This window comes from Poeciliopsis prolifica, unplaced genomic scaffold (genome assembly GCF_027474105.1).
Source record: "Poeciliopsis prolifica strain line A6 unplaced genomic scaffold, Auburn_PproV2 SCAFFOLD024, whole genome shotgun sequence".
Lineage (NCBI taxonomy): Eukaryota > Metazoa > Chordata > Actinopteri > Cyprinodontiformes > Poeciliidae > Poeciliopsis > Poeciliopsis prolifica.
Window position 1 is genome coordinate 4816415 of NW_026562399.1, and position 14940 is coordinate 4831354.

Below are 14940 nucleotides of genomic sequence, written 5' to 3' on the forward strand. Positions count from 1 at the left end.
AATGTTTGTGTTTAACATGAATCCAGCATTGAGACGGTTTTAGACAAAATAATGCAAAACTGAGCAAAGTTACAGAAAAACAAAGAAAAAAACTTTATAAAATACAATCAGTAAAATAAAAAGATTCAGGTTTTAGTTACACTTTAAAAACTAAATCCAAGGATTTAGTATTTGGTAAAAAGAGTAACAGATAAGATCATCTGATTTGATATGATACAAATTAATTAGACAATAAAAAACAGTCCAAATTCTGGAGTTTTAACATTTTTCTAAACATTATTTAAAACTTTTGAAAATAATACAGCAAGTATCTAAAGAATTTAGTATTTTAACTTGTTCCTTGAATGGCTCAACAGACAGAAAATAACAGATTCATTCTTAATGCTGGAAAGTAAAGATGTTTTAGTAAAGTGAGCATCTGGTACCCGGCCGGTCCCAGGGTGTCGGATGACTCAGAACCAGAGGAAAGAAAAGCCGACCCAGAAACGTTTCCAGTTCAGCTCGATGGCTTCGGATAGCATCTATTTGTCTATGACAAACGTTATCGTCTCCATCATTTCCCTGTTGTTTATGACATAAAGGCTCCCAGGAGACCGAAAAACCAGCTGGAAGCTTCTAGAAAACGAAATCTGTTGAGCTTCTCCTGGACACGTTAAAAACTAAAATAAAACATTTTATCCACTACGTGTTGATTAATACACTGGAAACAGGAGAAACCCTGAGGGACTCCGTATGACAGACCAACAAAATCTGATTCATATAAGAAAGAAAAATTAAATTTAGACGGGTCGTTGGCTGATTCATTACAAATCAGGTTCAAGTAAAAAGAAATTGTTTTTAAATTCAGAGGAATCTGGATCACTTTAGTCTTAAAAATCACACATTTAATCTGATTTATCAGCTATGAAAGGCTGAGAGAAAACCAGAGAAACGAGAAATGTAAACTTTTTTTGATACAGTTTCATACAGTTAAACTTATTTAAAACATTAATATTTAACTCCTACCAGCCTTCTATTGATTTGTCATTGACAAGAGCACAGACCAGCAGACCAAGCAGCAGCTGGGTCAGCTCCAGTTTCACACCAGAACCACCACTGGTCTGTATGGGTTTTTCTGGTGGCACTGGTTTCATTGGTGGTACTGGTGGATTGTTGCACAAACTGGTTCCACAGCAGCTCAGTCTGCTGATGTTGAGAGGAACGACATCTTCCTGGACCAGGCGACCCAGGTCGGCGTCACACAGGTTACGAGTCATGCAGCCCATAAATGGATACTCTTGGTCGTCCATATTCACTGAGGAGAGAAAAAGCAGAACTGATCGATCAGATCAACCAGGAGACATTGGGAGGTGAACCCTGGCTTCCAGCTGCTCTCAGCCTCACTGCGGCTGCAGGGCCTGAAGTTTGATCCGGGATCTGCTGATCATGTGATCTATCTGCGTTTGGACGAAGAACAAAACCTCTGGGACAATTTATTCTGGACAGATGAGACCAGGATGGACAGAACCAAATATCCCATAGTGGCACAGCTAACTAAACAGCTAAACCCTACAACAATAATCATAATGCGTCATATACATTAGTTTACCTAACGCTGATGCTAACATGGTATTTAGCTTAAACTAATGTTAAGGCACTAAATTTAACCCTGTTCATAGCCACCATGTCTCAATGGGTTTGAACTTTATTCATCTCAAAGTTTACAAAACAGCCAAGACTTTATCTGGAGAAATTAATTGAGGAGAAGCTAAAGCCGCTAAGCTAAATATGAGCTAATCTGCTAGTGGATTTACAGAAGTGTGCTCAGATGCCAACTATCAAGTGTGGTGGAGGAGGTGTGATGGTTGAGCTTATATTGGGCATAGAACCTGGACAGCTTGGCGTCACTGATTGGACCAACAGTTCAAACTGGGTCATCAACAAACCCAGGAGCTGATCTAAAGCAGAACAGCTGAAATTAATCCTGGTCCAGTCAAAGTTCAGACCTGTGCCTGACTAAACCATGGGACCTTCAGGGAATTGAGCAGAAATCCACCACAGGAGGCTGCTGAGGTCAGACAGAAACCTTCTGCTGGACCAGGGGTGTACTTAGTTTGACATCAGGTAAATTGTTCAACTGCGACCAGCAGAAACTCACAGGTTGATGAGAAGCACTGACTCTCCTCTCCTGAGCAGCTGATCTTCTCGCTGCAGTTCGCGAGGGCACAGGAGAAACACTGCAGAGAGTTTGGCACTGGAGAAGCAGGGACTGAAACGACACGGAGAGTACATCTCAGGGGAACAGAAACCTGGATCAGAACCGGCTTTAACGTGTCATTATGGATCTCACCAGCCAGTTGTTGCAGTCGCTGGTGTTGCAGCACAGAGCAGACACAGTCATCTGACGTGTACTGAGTGACAAGGTTGAATGGCCTGAACTCAGACACACAGAGGAGGATTCACAACCTTTATAGATGAGCTGCTCTCCTGAAACTGATCAAAGAGCTGTTAGAGTCGATGGAAACCAGGCAGAAGCTCATTTCATCATGTAGGAAGACCAGGAGGACGTTACCTTGGCTAGATGCTGTTATGCACATCGGCTCAGATGAGGAGCAAGTCTGTTTTCCTGGACTGGCACAACTCAGGTCTGTGCAGTTATAACAGCTCAGAGCTTCAGCTGCAATCAGGAGGAAGACCCAGAGGCACTGTCAGCCAGTGGTGCATACTGCTAGTCAAAATGTTAGCTGCACTAATGCTAAAGCACTAACCGTTAACATTAGTTCCACTAACCCTAAAGCACTAACCGTTAACATTAGTTCTACTAACCCTAAAGCACTAACTGTTAACATTAGTTCCACTAACCCTAAAGCACTAACTGTTAACATTAGTTCCACTAACCCTAAAGCACTAACTGTTAACATTAGTTCCACTAATACAAACTCACTACACCAACGCAGTACTAAGGGGAAGCTAAAGCTAATTAGCTGCGCCAACACATTTAACACAGCCTTACAATTGAAGTAAACCATAAACTGAAAATAATTTTTTTTAGTTGTTAAAAGAGAAACATTACCTGCTGACTGTATCATGGATCACACATGCTGCACTGATACAATAATTCATGTAAAACGAGCCCAGAGCAACTGCTGAGAGCAGGTACAGTTCTACTGGAGTACCAGCGGTCCAACAGAACCAGTCTGACCAGTTTCCACTGGCAGTTGATGGAAAATAATCGAACAAGAATTAATTAACTTAAATATTTAGGATTCTGAAACTTTTGGTGTTTTCCTAAAATTATTCACATCCCTGCAGATTCACAAAGTTAAAGATAGAAAACACTACAGATGGTTATAATGCTTTTGAATGAAGATAATTATCCTGTTTTTAATTAGATTTTTTTTAAATATGTCAGAAATCATTGATGTCTTTTGCAATAATAAATGGAAATATAATTATGAACTTTACAGTAAAATAAACTTTTCTTCTGGTTTCTCTCCCTAATATTCACCTTGTACCACAGATTCTCTATCAGAACCAGAACTTTGACTGGACCACTCTAGAACCTTAGTATTCCCTCCAGTCAGCAGAAACCTGCTGTTTTCTGGGACCCTTCAGTGCTGGTTCTGTTCTGGCCGAACCAAAGTGATCCAGATATCCATCTCTCACTAGTGAATCGGTTCTGAACTGAAGAACTTTTCTGTCATGTTCTGATGTGATTACCTGTTCTACAGAGGGTCCAGATCAGAGTCAGAGAACCGATCAGCTTCATCCTGATGTTCCGCTGGATTCTGGTACCAAGCACACAAACTGAGCTGCATTTATATCCAGGACAGAACCGCGTCACTGACCCAAAACAAAAGCAGCGCTGGATCATTGGCCTGGGTTAGCCGGTTCTCCTCCTGGGCTAAAACCAGAACCCGGCGGTCCAGAGGAATCTCCTTCTACTGGTTTCATCATGTTTCATGTTCCGTTTATGTCCATTTACTCACATTTCACTTCCTTCTTCTTCTTCTCCCCTGGCATCGTTTTCTGCCTCCATTGTTCATCACATCCAGACTCCCAGGAGGCATCATGGAGGAATCAGGGAGCCAAAACTGGGTCACGAACCTTAGAGACGATGATAACAGATACGGAGCGACGCTTATAAAGTTACCAAAAATAAACAGCAACAACCTGGATTGTTTACTCTCAGAAGAGAAGTGACGGGTTTCATGATGCACATTTTCAACATGGTGTAGTATAATTTATAAATGTTACAGTTTCAGACACAATATTTAGTTTCAAACACAATGTTGCGTTAGCAACATGTAGTTTGGAGCAAATATTAGGTTGGAAAGCTAATTATTTAGCTTCAAATTAAATATTTATACATTTTGCTGTTAATTTTTGACTGTTGAACTTTATAAACTGTTTTAGGAACTTGCAGCCCAACAGAGACACGCAGGTTCAGGTGATGGACATTTTTCTGGACAAGTCAAAACATGACAGTTTCGTGACGCAACCAAACCAGATTTTTCTGTGCTTCATCTGAACAATGAGGGATCATCAGATCTGCTCCTCCCTGGACTGGTTTCGCTGGAGCGACTGGACCCGGCTGGACGCCTGCAGAGGAAGGGATTCCCATGAATATCAGTTTGCTTCCAGAACCATTAATTCATTAAAATGAATCAGGATGAGTCAGGATGACAGGTGCTCCTGAGACGAATGCATTGATTGACTCAGGAGGAAACCAGAGGAACGTGCCCATCAGGTTCACCTGCCGCCCTGCTCCGTCCAATCAGAGCGCTCCGTCCAGCCACTCCCCGATGAGCTTCCTCAGCGTTCAGGAGCAGATTCTACCTGTCAGCTGCTGAGGTGAGATCCTGCTGCAGGATGAGCTGGACCATCTCCACGCCGCCGCAGGCCGCCGTGCTGGTTTCCTCTGAGGAAGGCGATTGGTCCACCGGGATCTGCGACTGCTGCCAAGACAAGAAGCAATGTACGTACACAGCACACACTGACAAGCCATGAAAGAGAGAGAAAAACACCAACCCGAACCGCACTGGGAAGCATAGTGGTGGCAGCGTTATGCTGTGGGACCTGTTGGAGGCTGCAGACCTGAGAAAGAGGTCAAAGTTCAGCTTCCAGCGGTACACCCACCCGAACATCCAGCCAGTTGTTATGACAAAGCAGATTCATGGATTAGAATGGCCTAGTCAAAGTCCAGACGTAAATCTGTGGTAAGATATTTAATAGTGAAGCGCCTCCTTGTGGTCCTCAGGCTGCTTCGCCTTCTGGTGCTGCCCCTGCTTCGCCTGTCGGACCACCAGGGAGTTCGGCCAGTGCCTCTGCCTCCCCCTGCTGGACGCTCTGGGATGCATCCGTCCCATCGCCATGTCCATCAGGGTGTCACTGCGCCAGCGCTACGGCATCAGAGTAAGGACAAAAAGCTGCTGCCTCACTTTGTGTTGCTGATCATAATAATGATGATGTTTGTTATTATTATTGTTCTGGTTCTGGTTAGATCCTCTGACTGGTTCTGGTTCTGGTCGTTTTCAGGGCAGCTTCTGTAGCGACTGCTTGTGCTCCACCTTCTGCCTTCCCTGCGTTTGGTGCCAGATGGCCACAGAGATGGAGAGGAGGAAACTCCCGACTGTTCTCAGTGACATCATCAGCAGATGACGACGTCATCAGCAGTCGCCTTTCATGAATCATTTCAACATCTTTAATTGATTTAGTGTCCTCCTGTTTGTCATGATTTATTTAATTGACTTTGTTTCTGTTTTTATTTTAAATCTTTATTTGAAGTTAACCCTGAAACTTTGTGGAAATGCTTCATATAAACATTTTATACATTTTATAACTATTATTTATGTTTATTTACTTGTGAAAATATGATAATTAAGTAATAGAAACATGAAAGTGGAGCATAACAGATCCAGAAGCTTCTTTGAAGAATATTTCCTGGGATACCTAACACACCGGCACCCTGACCAGGAGTTTAAAAGCTGTGTTCAGTGGAGAAAAACTCCTGGAGAAAGACTGATAAAAGAAAAATAAAATATTCTGAATACTGGCAATGGAAAACCATCCTAAACATAGGATCTGTTTCACCAAACTAAAGAATGTAAATGTTTATTTATTTACCTTAAAAAACATAAGAAAACAGACAAATTACTCTTATACTTCTAATAAAAAGCAAAAATAACTAATTTTTAAGTTTTATTGAATAGTCTCACACAGAATCTAGTAAATACTAAAATATTTTTTATAAATGCTAAAAAATTTAGTTTTACTTTATTTTTCTATTTTTAAAACTTGCACTCAGCCGTATTTATATTTTAACAGATTAGAATATAACATAATACGATATATCAATGTCAACAGCTTTTCAGGAAATACAAAAGATCTATCTATAAACTAATTTAAAAACTCTAAAAACATCAAAAACAGAGTCAGATTATCAACTTTAACTGGATTCAAAGTAATTTTAATAACATAGTTTTATTAAAATGATATTCTGCTGCAATCTAATGTGCAAAGATCGATTATGACATAAAATAAAATAAAATTATAATAATATAATAACTGAGTGCAGTTCCCTTTCCTGTCGCTGGTGGCGCTGTGGTCGTGCCGTTTTCCGGTCAGAGCAGAAGAAGTTGAACCTCGTGTGTCTGCCTGCTGGAGTGGTTCTGCTGGATGTAGTGATTGACCGGGATCATAAACCAGGCAGCAGATCATCAATTATCGATCAGAAATGACTAAAGTGAAGAAGGAGAAGGTTTCGGACGGAGAGGAAGCGGCGGTGGAAGCGGCGGGACCCGAGCGGAGCTACGCCGAGCTGGTCGCTCACCTCAACCCCATCGCCCAGCCGCTGGCCTCCAGGAAGCTCAGCAAGAAGCTCTACAAGTGCGTGAAGAAAGGTAGGAGGTTCTGCACGTTCCCGCGTCCCGGTTCTCTGGTACCGGAAGCTCCAGCTGCTGTTTGTATTTGTTTTGTAGCCGCGAAGGGGAAGAACATCCGGCGGGGAGTCAAGGAGGTCCAGAAGTTCATCAACAAAGGAGAGAAAGGGTGAGTCCCAGGGGTCAGAGGTCATGCAGGGGAAACTATTCACACCCTAAACACGGGGAACGTTAATTGGTACCAAATATTAATGGAGAACAACTGAAGCTCTGAGGGCTTTAAAACGTGTGAACAGGTTTAGCTACCCATCATGCACTGGGGCTCAGGTGTGCTAACGCTGCTGCTCTACCTGCAGCATCGTGGTTCTGGCCGGAGACACGCTGCCCATCGACGTCTACAGCCACCTTCCCGTCATGTGTGAGGACCGCAGCCTGCCCTACGCCTACATCCCGTCCAAAGTGGTGAGTGGGACCAAACATCCGGTCCGGTTCGGCTGCTTCTTACTTTGAAATCTGCTTTTAATGGACTTTTTCTTATTTTGGAGTCTAATTATCTCCCTCTTACTGTGAAACTTTAACTTATAAATTTGGATTTAATTTTACTTATAAAGTACTGAAATCTTTGAATGTACTTAGTTCTATAAACTGCTCTTTATTTTTTTACATGAGCTCATTTTGGTTTAAATTGAATGTTTTATTGTGAAATAAAGGTATATAGTATTTTAGATAAATCTATAAGGTTGTTTTAGTTTAATCAGGTATTTTATTGTGAAAAGCTCCTGATATCAAACTCTTATTTTGACATGCTTTTTCCGTTCTATAATTTAAATTTTGGGTTAATTTCAGCCTAATTTATTCTGAAATACGATAATTTAGTGCTCTTACTGTGAAATGGGTGTGACCAGTTCAGTTTTTTGCTGGTTTTGGGTTTTAATAAGATATTTTATTGTGAAATGCTCCAGAGCTTTGACTCTTATTTTGAAATGCCTGTACAGGATCTGGGCTCTTCCGCCGGCTCCAAGCGGCCGACCTGCGTCATCCTGATCAAACCGCATGCTGACTACCAGGACGCCTACGATGAGTGCCTGGAAGAGGTGTCTCTACTGCCCAAACCACTCTGAGCCAATCAGGACGCAGCTTATCTGAACTCAGCCAATCAGGACGCAGCTTATCTGAACTCAGCTAATCAGGACGCCGTGCCAACCTTACATTTAAAGGCGCAGTACGACCTGATTTCTCCCAGAGTCTCCTGTTTCTCTGCTGCACTAGCAGTTTTTACCCGTTTCCAGTGTTTGTGCTAAGCTAAGCTAATGTTGGACTGAAGGACGCTGCCCCCTGCTGGACACTGGAAGCCATGTCTCTAGGGGGGGTTTTATATTAAAAGTGGTAAAATTTGAGTTTCTGGAGTTATTTGTTTGAATAAACATTATTCATAAAATGTTTTCAGGATAAAAGCTGTAGGAACTTGATTTCTCCGGTTTGTCTTGTGCAAAAGTCTTCAATCCCCCGACTCTTTGCGAAATGTTCTTTTAAAAAATTAACAGAATATTTTTATTTTTCATTTTGCAACATGAGTTTTTTTTGTTTCCCATTATAACCTCATTAAATGTTATTAGGATTTTTCCAAACACTTTTACTTAAAACATTTCTTCCACTTTGTATAATGCTTTTTGGTTTTCTGAACAGAAAAAAAGAAAGCTTATAATAGCTTCATTCATAAGTTTTAACATTTTTAAGTGAGTTGAAGAAAGTGCCAAATTGCTGCAACAACTCAAAAGGCCCAATCATTCCGCCAGTATGTTTCATTTAACATGTTAAAATCTTTTCTTATAATGAGCTGGTTTTTATTTCTTAAAACTACATTTTTCTGCTCGGTTTGTCCTATTAAGTGGAATTTTTTCAATTGTGATGTGCAACTTTAAATTCTGTTTTTGTGTCTTTAATAAAGATTTTTTTTCAATCACCTGCAGTTCTGCGGTTTGAGCACGTGGTGGCAGCAGATCTCAGTTTAAGCCGAGATTTTTTGCGGAAGAACAAGTCTGATATATTTTCATTCATTTATTATAAATGTTTATTTTTACTTACCTGAGTTCATTAAATCTTTTTTTTTTTTTGCGAGTTTGTTAATTTAAATATGAACTTTAGTTTGTTGTTGTTGTTATGACCTCCGGACCGGTTCTGCTGCGGTCCGTTTGCCGAACCGTGAACTTTGTTCTCAGATGTTCTGAAGAGTCCGGGTTCTGTGAGTCCAGAACCGTTTCTGAGCTCTGAGTGAAACCCCTTCGGAATAAACCCGTTCTGACCCACAGAACCTCTTTAGTTCTCTCTTTTATTTCCCACACCTGCCGGCCTGACCTTTGACCCCGGGACTCCTGGGTCCATCTAGGCTAGCCAGTTCCCGACGTCTCCAGAACTAATGCAGGTTCCCCTCCCCCTTCCCGCTGCAGACGTGCCCGGGCTGGTCCCGAACCGACCCGAACTCAACCCGCCTCTCGTTGCTCGGGGCAACGGGAACTTTCCACTGCCGAGCCGGAGGAGAGAGATCCTGTCAATATGGAGCTACGGGTCGGTTCCGTTGAACCGGGCCAGTGGTTCTGACGTTTCCTCAGAGTTCTGCCAGATCGTCTCGTGGTTCCGTCGGGTTCTGTTGTGTTAAAGAGTTTCAAATGGACCCCAAAGGTTCTAGAAGCTTCTGCTGACCCAGAAACAGCTGCTCAGACTAAATCCATCCTCCCGTGTCTGAACCGGGTCTGGAGAGGTTCTGGAGGTTCTTAATTTTGGTCCAGTCATTTTGTCCTGCTGGTTCTGTTAGGTTCTGATGCGGTTTCAGGTGGATGTGTTTGTGGGTCCATTAAAGGTGTTAGAAGTTCCTGAAGGATTATTTGGTTCTGAAGGTTCTGCAGATGTTTCTGGGTTCTTTAAAAATATTCATCCTTCAGATTTCACTGAACGATTTATTTATAAATGTCAATTTAAATATTCAGCTGACAAGATCAATGACCTGATTGTTGCTTTTAAATTTTCACTGTGACTTTATTGGCTCTATAGTTTTATTGGCTCTTTGTGATTAAATTTTAAACATTTTTACATTTATTTTTGGAAAATTATCTTTTTCAGGCGGTTTAAATTTTTATCGTCTGTGAGACGTGTGTGTTCTGCTTCAACACACTCTCTCTGCTGCTGGTGTGTGTGTGTGTGTGTGTGTGTGTGTGTGTGTGTGTGTGTGTGTGTGTGTGTGTGTGTGTGTGTGTGTGTGTGTGTGTGTGTGTGTGTGTCTGGGGGGATTAACCATCTCAGTGCCAGTAAACAAAATTACTGCCTAACATTTGCATAACGTCTCCCACACACACACACACACACACACACACACACACACACACACACACCCCATCCTGATGGAGCCTCCAGGATGAACCCAACGTCTCAGCCTTCGTCTTCATCACCTCAGTTCTTTATGTCTGAGTCAGGAGGAAAACTGGAGATAAATAATAATAATAATAATCAGAAGTGTGAGGCTCGGGTTTAAACCAATCAGAGTCCAGCAGAGTTGAACTCGCCACTCTGGAGTGCAACCATATTTAGGACGCTAACTTTTCACTTTGCTGCTATTGCAACTTTTCTAGTCTAAAACTCAGTATTTACTCTGCAAAAACAAAATGTCACCCACTTTTTCTGTCTCGTTTTGAATCAAATTATCTTTGTTCACTTGAACCACGACAAAACCAACTTACAAAACAAATTTCTTTTAAAAGCTGAAGCTACTGAACCGGACCGGTCCGGCTCGGTTTCTGAGGGAATAGTGGCTGGAAGAAACAAGGCTGATCAAAGAAAAATCCTCCCTGATCTACAGGAAGACTACAGAGCCAAAAATGATTATGTTTGTATTTTTGACAGTGGTCTAGGTCAGAGTTGTTCAACCAGAACATAAACTGGACCTTTGTGGTGCACTCAGTCACAACTCATAACCTGGATGCAAACCCATTCAATACTTTGGAATATTATTGACAAAGATATGAGCTTGTTTTAAGTCAATATTAATATTGACTGAATATATGTATCTTTGAAAGTAGTAATAACATCAGACATTTTGTCCATGTTATAACTGCAATAATCTACCAATGTAATTAATATATTCAGGAATTGACTTAAACTCATACATCTTGCTAAAAATGTACAAAACTATAAAAGAAAAAACTTTTTGGAAGGATGTTCTTGCAGTGAACACTCACCTGTCCTGCTGAAAATATACTTTGAACTCGTTTCATTTGTTTTTCAGCTAAAGCTCATTTTAAATTTCTCCTTATTTCTCCTTAGTCTACTGAGACATTTGCATTAGAATCTAGACTGAGATCTAGTGTGTTTACAGTGTAAATACTTTTAGAATAGAAAAGGTGCAACAGTAGCAAGGTGAAAGGTAATCAAGCCAATTTCATTCATAAGTCCTTTAAAGACAGCAAAACTGAACCAACATCATATAAAAACATCATAGTAAAACAATCAGAAAAGATAAAACACAACTTGACAAACAAAATGGCCCCCATTCATTCCGGGTCACAAGCAAGAGACAACAGAAGGGTTTTCAAAACAATTTTTAAAATAAAATCAGTAAGTCAAACAAAATTCATTAAAGATTAGAAAAGTTAGTGTTGAATAAATATTTTTAATTCAGCCAGCAACGGAGTGTTGATCTCCTTCTTCACCTCCAATCATCACATGTAAATGCTGCGGACCTGTAAGCCGTAGCTGCGGCCCGAAAGCTGCGACTGCGGCTGGGGGCGTCACCCTGGCCAGGGGCGTCGCAGCAGCTGGCAGTAAACGAGCAGCACACTCTGGAGTCTGCGATCTTGATGCCGCTGATAGCTGATAGCTGATAGCTGAGAGTGTGACAATGTGTTGAGTATCAACAGAGGCAACACTTACGTGATGTTATCACACACACACACACACACACACACACACACACACACACACACACACACACACACACACACACACACACACACACACACACACACACACATGCACACATGCACACACATGCATCCACCCGGCCGGCCTCTAAGGAGCACCGATCTCCGATTCAGGTTCAATCAGAGGCTCTCCAGAACTTCAGAGTTCAAATGATTTTCTTGCTAGACTTTCATTTTTTTCCATCCAAGTTTCCATTTTAAAAATTCAGATATTAGCAGATTTATTGATGACTGAGAAAAAATTTCTTTTAAAAGCTGAAGCTACTGAACTGGACCGGTCCAGCTCGGTTTCTGAGGGAATTGTGGCTGGAAGAAACAAGGCTGATCAAAGAAAAATCCTCCCTGATCTACAGGAAGACTACAGAGCCAAAAATGATCATGTTTGTATTTTTGACAGTGGTCTAGGTCAGAGTTGTTCAACCAGAACATAAACTGGACCTTTGTGGTGCACTCAGTCACAACTCATAACCTGGATGCAAACCCATTCAATACTTTGGAATATTATTGACAAACCCATTTATTTTAGGAACTTTATCACTTAGTAAGTATTATATAGATTACACACAAATGGATGTTTGAAAGCCTTTATTTCTCTTAATTATGATAAAAACTTGACATTTAAATTATAACAATACATAAGGCTAACAAAATAACTTTTAATACTGAAGTGTAACCTTAATGAAAAGGTCAGACATTTCACTTGACAAAGAATATTCATTGAGACTATTATTATAATCTAATGTATCTATACTATGGGGTGCAGCTTTAAATATCAGCTAAATAGGCCGGTGTAAGGAAGCTAGTTAGCTAGCTCGCTCCGAGCTAAATGTGTAGTTTGCTAACTATATATTTCGTTCATAAACTAAATATGTAGCTTCAATCTAAATATTTAGTTAGTATACTACACATTTAGTAGACTACACATTTAGTTTGCGACATAAACGTTTAGTTTGTAAAGCAAATATTTAGGTTAGATCTTTAGAACTAAGCTAGCTAAGCTCCTCGCTAGCTGGCTAGCTCCATGCTAGCCAGACGGTTAGCTCTGAACATTTTTAATTTTGTAAGTATTCAGGTTGAAAACTAAATATTCAGTTTACAAACTAATATTCAGTTCGAAGGTAAATACACTATTTGCCAATAAAAATATTTTGAAACTGTAACATTTATAAATGAATGAACATGGTGATATTATGACTTTTAACAGGCAAAACAACTCAAATTGATCCTGTTCACATTTTACTGTTGACCTTTATAATCAGCTCCCTTATGAAATACATTTAAAATAATTCATTTCATTTATTATTATTTATCATCAGATTCATTTCTGAAGAATAACATCAATCATTTTCAGACGTTTTATTGTGTCAGAAACTTCATTTATTAATCAAAATGAAGTGAATCAGCTCTAAAATGGAAACAGAACTAGTGACACCAGAACCACAGGCACAAACAGAAGCCACAGGTTTATATATTTACAGTAATACAGTTTGGCTTTTAAGACACACACAAAACAATTAAAGTTGAACCAGATTTGTTTTTAATGGATATATCAATGAATATCTGATTTAAAAAACAAACAATAAAAATTAGCAAATTTTTGACTTCCTTTTTTGTTTTTAAATTCCTGAATGTGAATTTATTTTCAAAGTTCATCACCTTATTTCAGATTTAATCGGATAAATATAAAGATGGACTTTTTCACTGCAGGAGCAGAAAGTCGAGCAGCAGAGCATCGCTGAAGAACTCAGAGAAACCCGGATCAGAACCAGGCTCCATGCAGGCCTGATGGTCGGCCTGGCAGGGGAGTGGGGGGGGAGTCCACTGGGCTGGGGGGAAGAGAGGAAGAGGCGGGAGAGGAGGAGCAGAGTCTGGAACCAGGACGTTGAGCGATGAAGAGGAGGAATCGGAGTGAGGAAGAGCAGAGCTGCTACAGTGCATGCTGGGACATTTGGAGCTGGGCTCTGATGATGATGATGATGATGATGATGATGATGATGGTTTCCTGTCAGACTTCCTCGTCCTCCTGCGGCGGAAGCTGCCGTTGTCGAACCTCTTCCCGCAATCCGGGTCCAGAGTCCAGTAGCTGCCCTTACCTGGGGAGGAAGAGGAAGGTTACAGGAAATGATGTAACAGTGTACAGGAAGTGATGAAGGCAGGTGCAGACCTGGGTCGTCGTCGCTGCGGGCAACCTTCCTGAAGCAGTCGTTCAGCGACAGGTTGTGGCGGATGGAGTTCTGCCAGCCGGCCCGGTTGCGGTTGTAGAATGGGAACTGGGTCGACACGAAGTTGTAGATCTGGCTCAACGTCAGCCTCTGATTGGGCGAACTCTGGATTGCCATTGCGATAAGGGCTGAGTAGGAGTATGGGGGCCGCACCGGGCCCAGTGGATCCCAGGAGCAGAACCAGGACCAGAGCGGAGTGGTGCCGGGGACCGAGTCCGGAACCGGCCAGGAAGATGGAGCGACGCAAGTTGACCCGTCCAGAACCAGAGCCTGGTCCATGCTGTCTGAACACCTGCTGCTCACCTGGCCTTCTTATAGCCCCAAGCCCCGCCTACTGCCCACTGATTGGCTGTTGGGAGGAGGATGAGGCGGAGCTTGATTTGAATTAGAACAGGCAGAATATCTGCCCCGGGGCAACAGGGTGAGACGTCAGGACCTGAGACAGTCAGGGAGAGATTCTACTACCAGAACTGGTCCTGGTTCTTATCCAGTTCTGATTCTGATCCAATCCATTTTCTGATCCAGGACAGGTTCTGATCCGGTTCAAGTTCTAGTTCTACTCACGACCTGAGAAGCTGTGAAAAACATTTAATCCCTGAAATCAGAACCAAGTTTCTCTGAAGTAAACAGAACCAGCTGGATCAGAACCAGGACTTATTTGGACCAGTTTCCTTCAAAGTGTTACTCAGTTTTTCTATCAATCAGTTTCATTTATCAGTTCATTACAGTTGAATCGGTTCACTCCTCCAGGTGTTTTCATTCCCAGGTTTCCAGTTGTTGACGTTTCCAGGAATTAACGTTGAAACCGGATCGGACCCGGAGGCTTCCTGAAGACATTTTAATCTGCAGCCATCAGACAGAACCTCCGGGATGGGATTAGGACCAGAA

General features: G+C 41.6%; 4 protein-coding genes across 5 annotated transcripts; 2 read left to right on the plus strand and 2 right to left on the minus strand.

Moving 5' to 3' along the window:
• Positions 1–146: 146 nt before the first annotated feature.
• Positions 147–4916, minus strand: LOC129370479 (phospholipase A2 inhibitor and Ly6/PLAUR domain-containing protein-like). Of its 2 annotated transcripts, XM_055046499.1 has the most exons (6): positions 4819–4916; positions 3969–4581; positions 2552–2656; positions 2330–2472; positions 2138–2248; positions 147–1294 (listed from the first exon to the last, which is right to left on the minus strand). In XM_055046499.1, exons 2-6 carry the CDS (start codon positions 4000–4002, stop codon positions 1292–1294), a joined length of 396 nt encoding a protein of 131 aa, XP_054902474.1. In that variant the 5' UTR covers positions 4003–4581; positions 4819–4916; the 3' UTR covers positions 147–1291. The 2 variants fall into 2 exon arrangements, with proteins under 2 accessions (XP_054902474.1, XP_054902473.1); XM_055046498.1 differs by lacking the exons at positions 3969–4581; positions 4819–4916 and adding an exon at positions 3700–3943.
• On the plus strand, positions 4852–5758 carry LOC129370480 (cornifelin homolog B-like). Its single transcript, XM_055046501.1, has 3 exons — positions 4852–4957; positions 5240–5394; positions 5518–5758. Exons 1-3 carry the CDS (start codon positions 4852–4854, stop codon positions 5638–5640), a joined length of 384 nt encoding a protein of 127 aa, XP_054902476.1. The 3' UTR covers positions 5641–5758.
• An 840-nt stretch (positions 5759–6598) lies between these two features.
• On the plus strand, positions 6599–9171 carry nhp2 (NHP2 ribonucleoprotein homolog (yeast)). The gene is made up of 4 exons (XM_055046675.1): positions 6599–6881; positions 6960–7029; positions 7217–7322; positions 7856–9171. Exons 1-4 carry the CDS (start codon positions 6716–6718, stop codon positions 7979–7981), a joined length of 468 nt encoding a protein of 155 aa, XP_054902650.1. The 5' UTR covers positions 6599–6715; the 3' UTR covers positions 7982–9171.
• A 4357-nt stretch (positions 9172–13528) lies between these two features.
• foxi3a (forkhead box I3a) lies at positions 13529–14331 on the minus strand. The gene is made up of 2 exons (XM_055046550.1): positions 13995–14331; positions 13529–13923 (listed from the first exon to the last, which is right to left on the minus strand). Exons 1-2 carry the CDS (start codon positions 14329–14331, stop codon positions 13529–13531), a joined length of 732 nt encoding a protein of 243 aa, XP_054902525.1.
• Between the last annotated feature and the right edge of the window lie 609 nt (positions 14332–14940).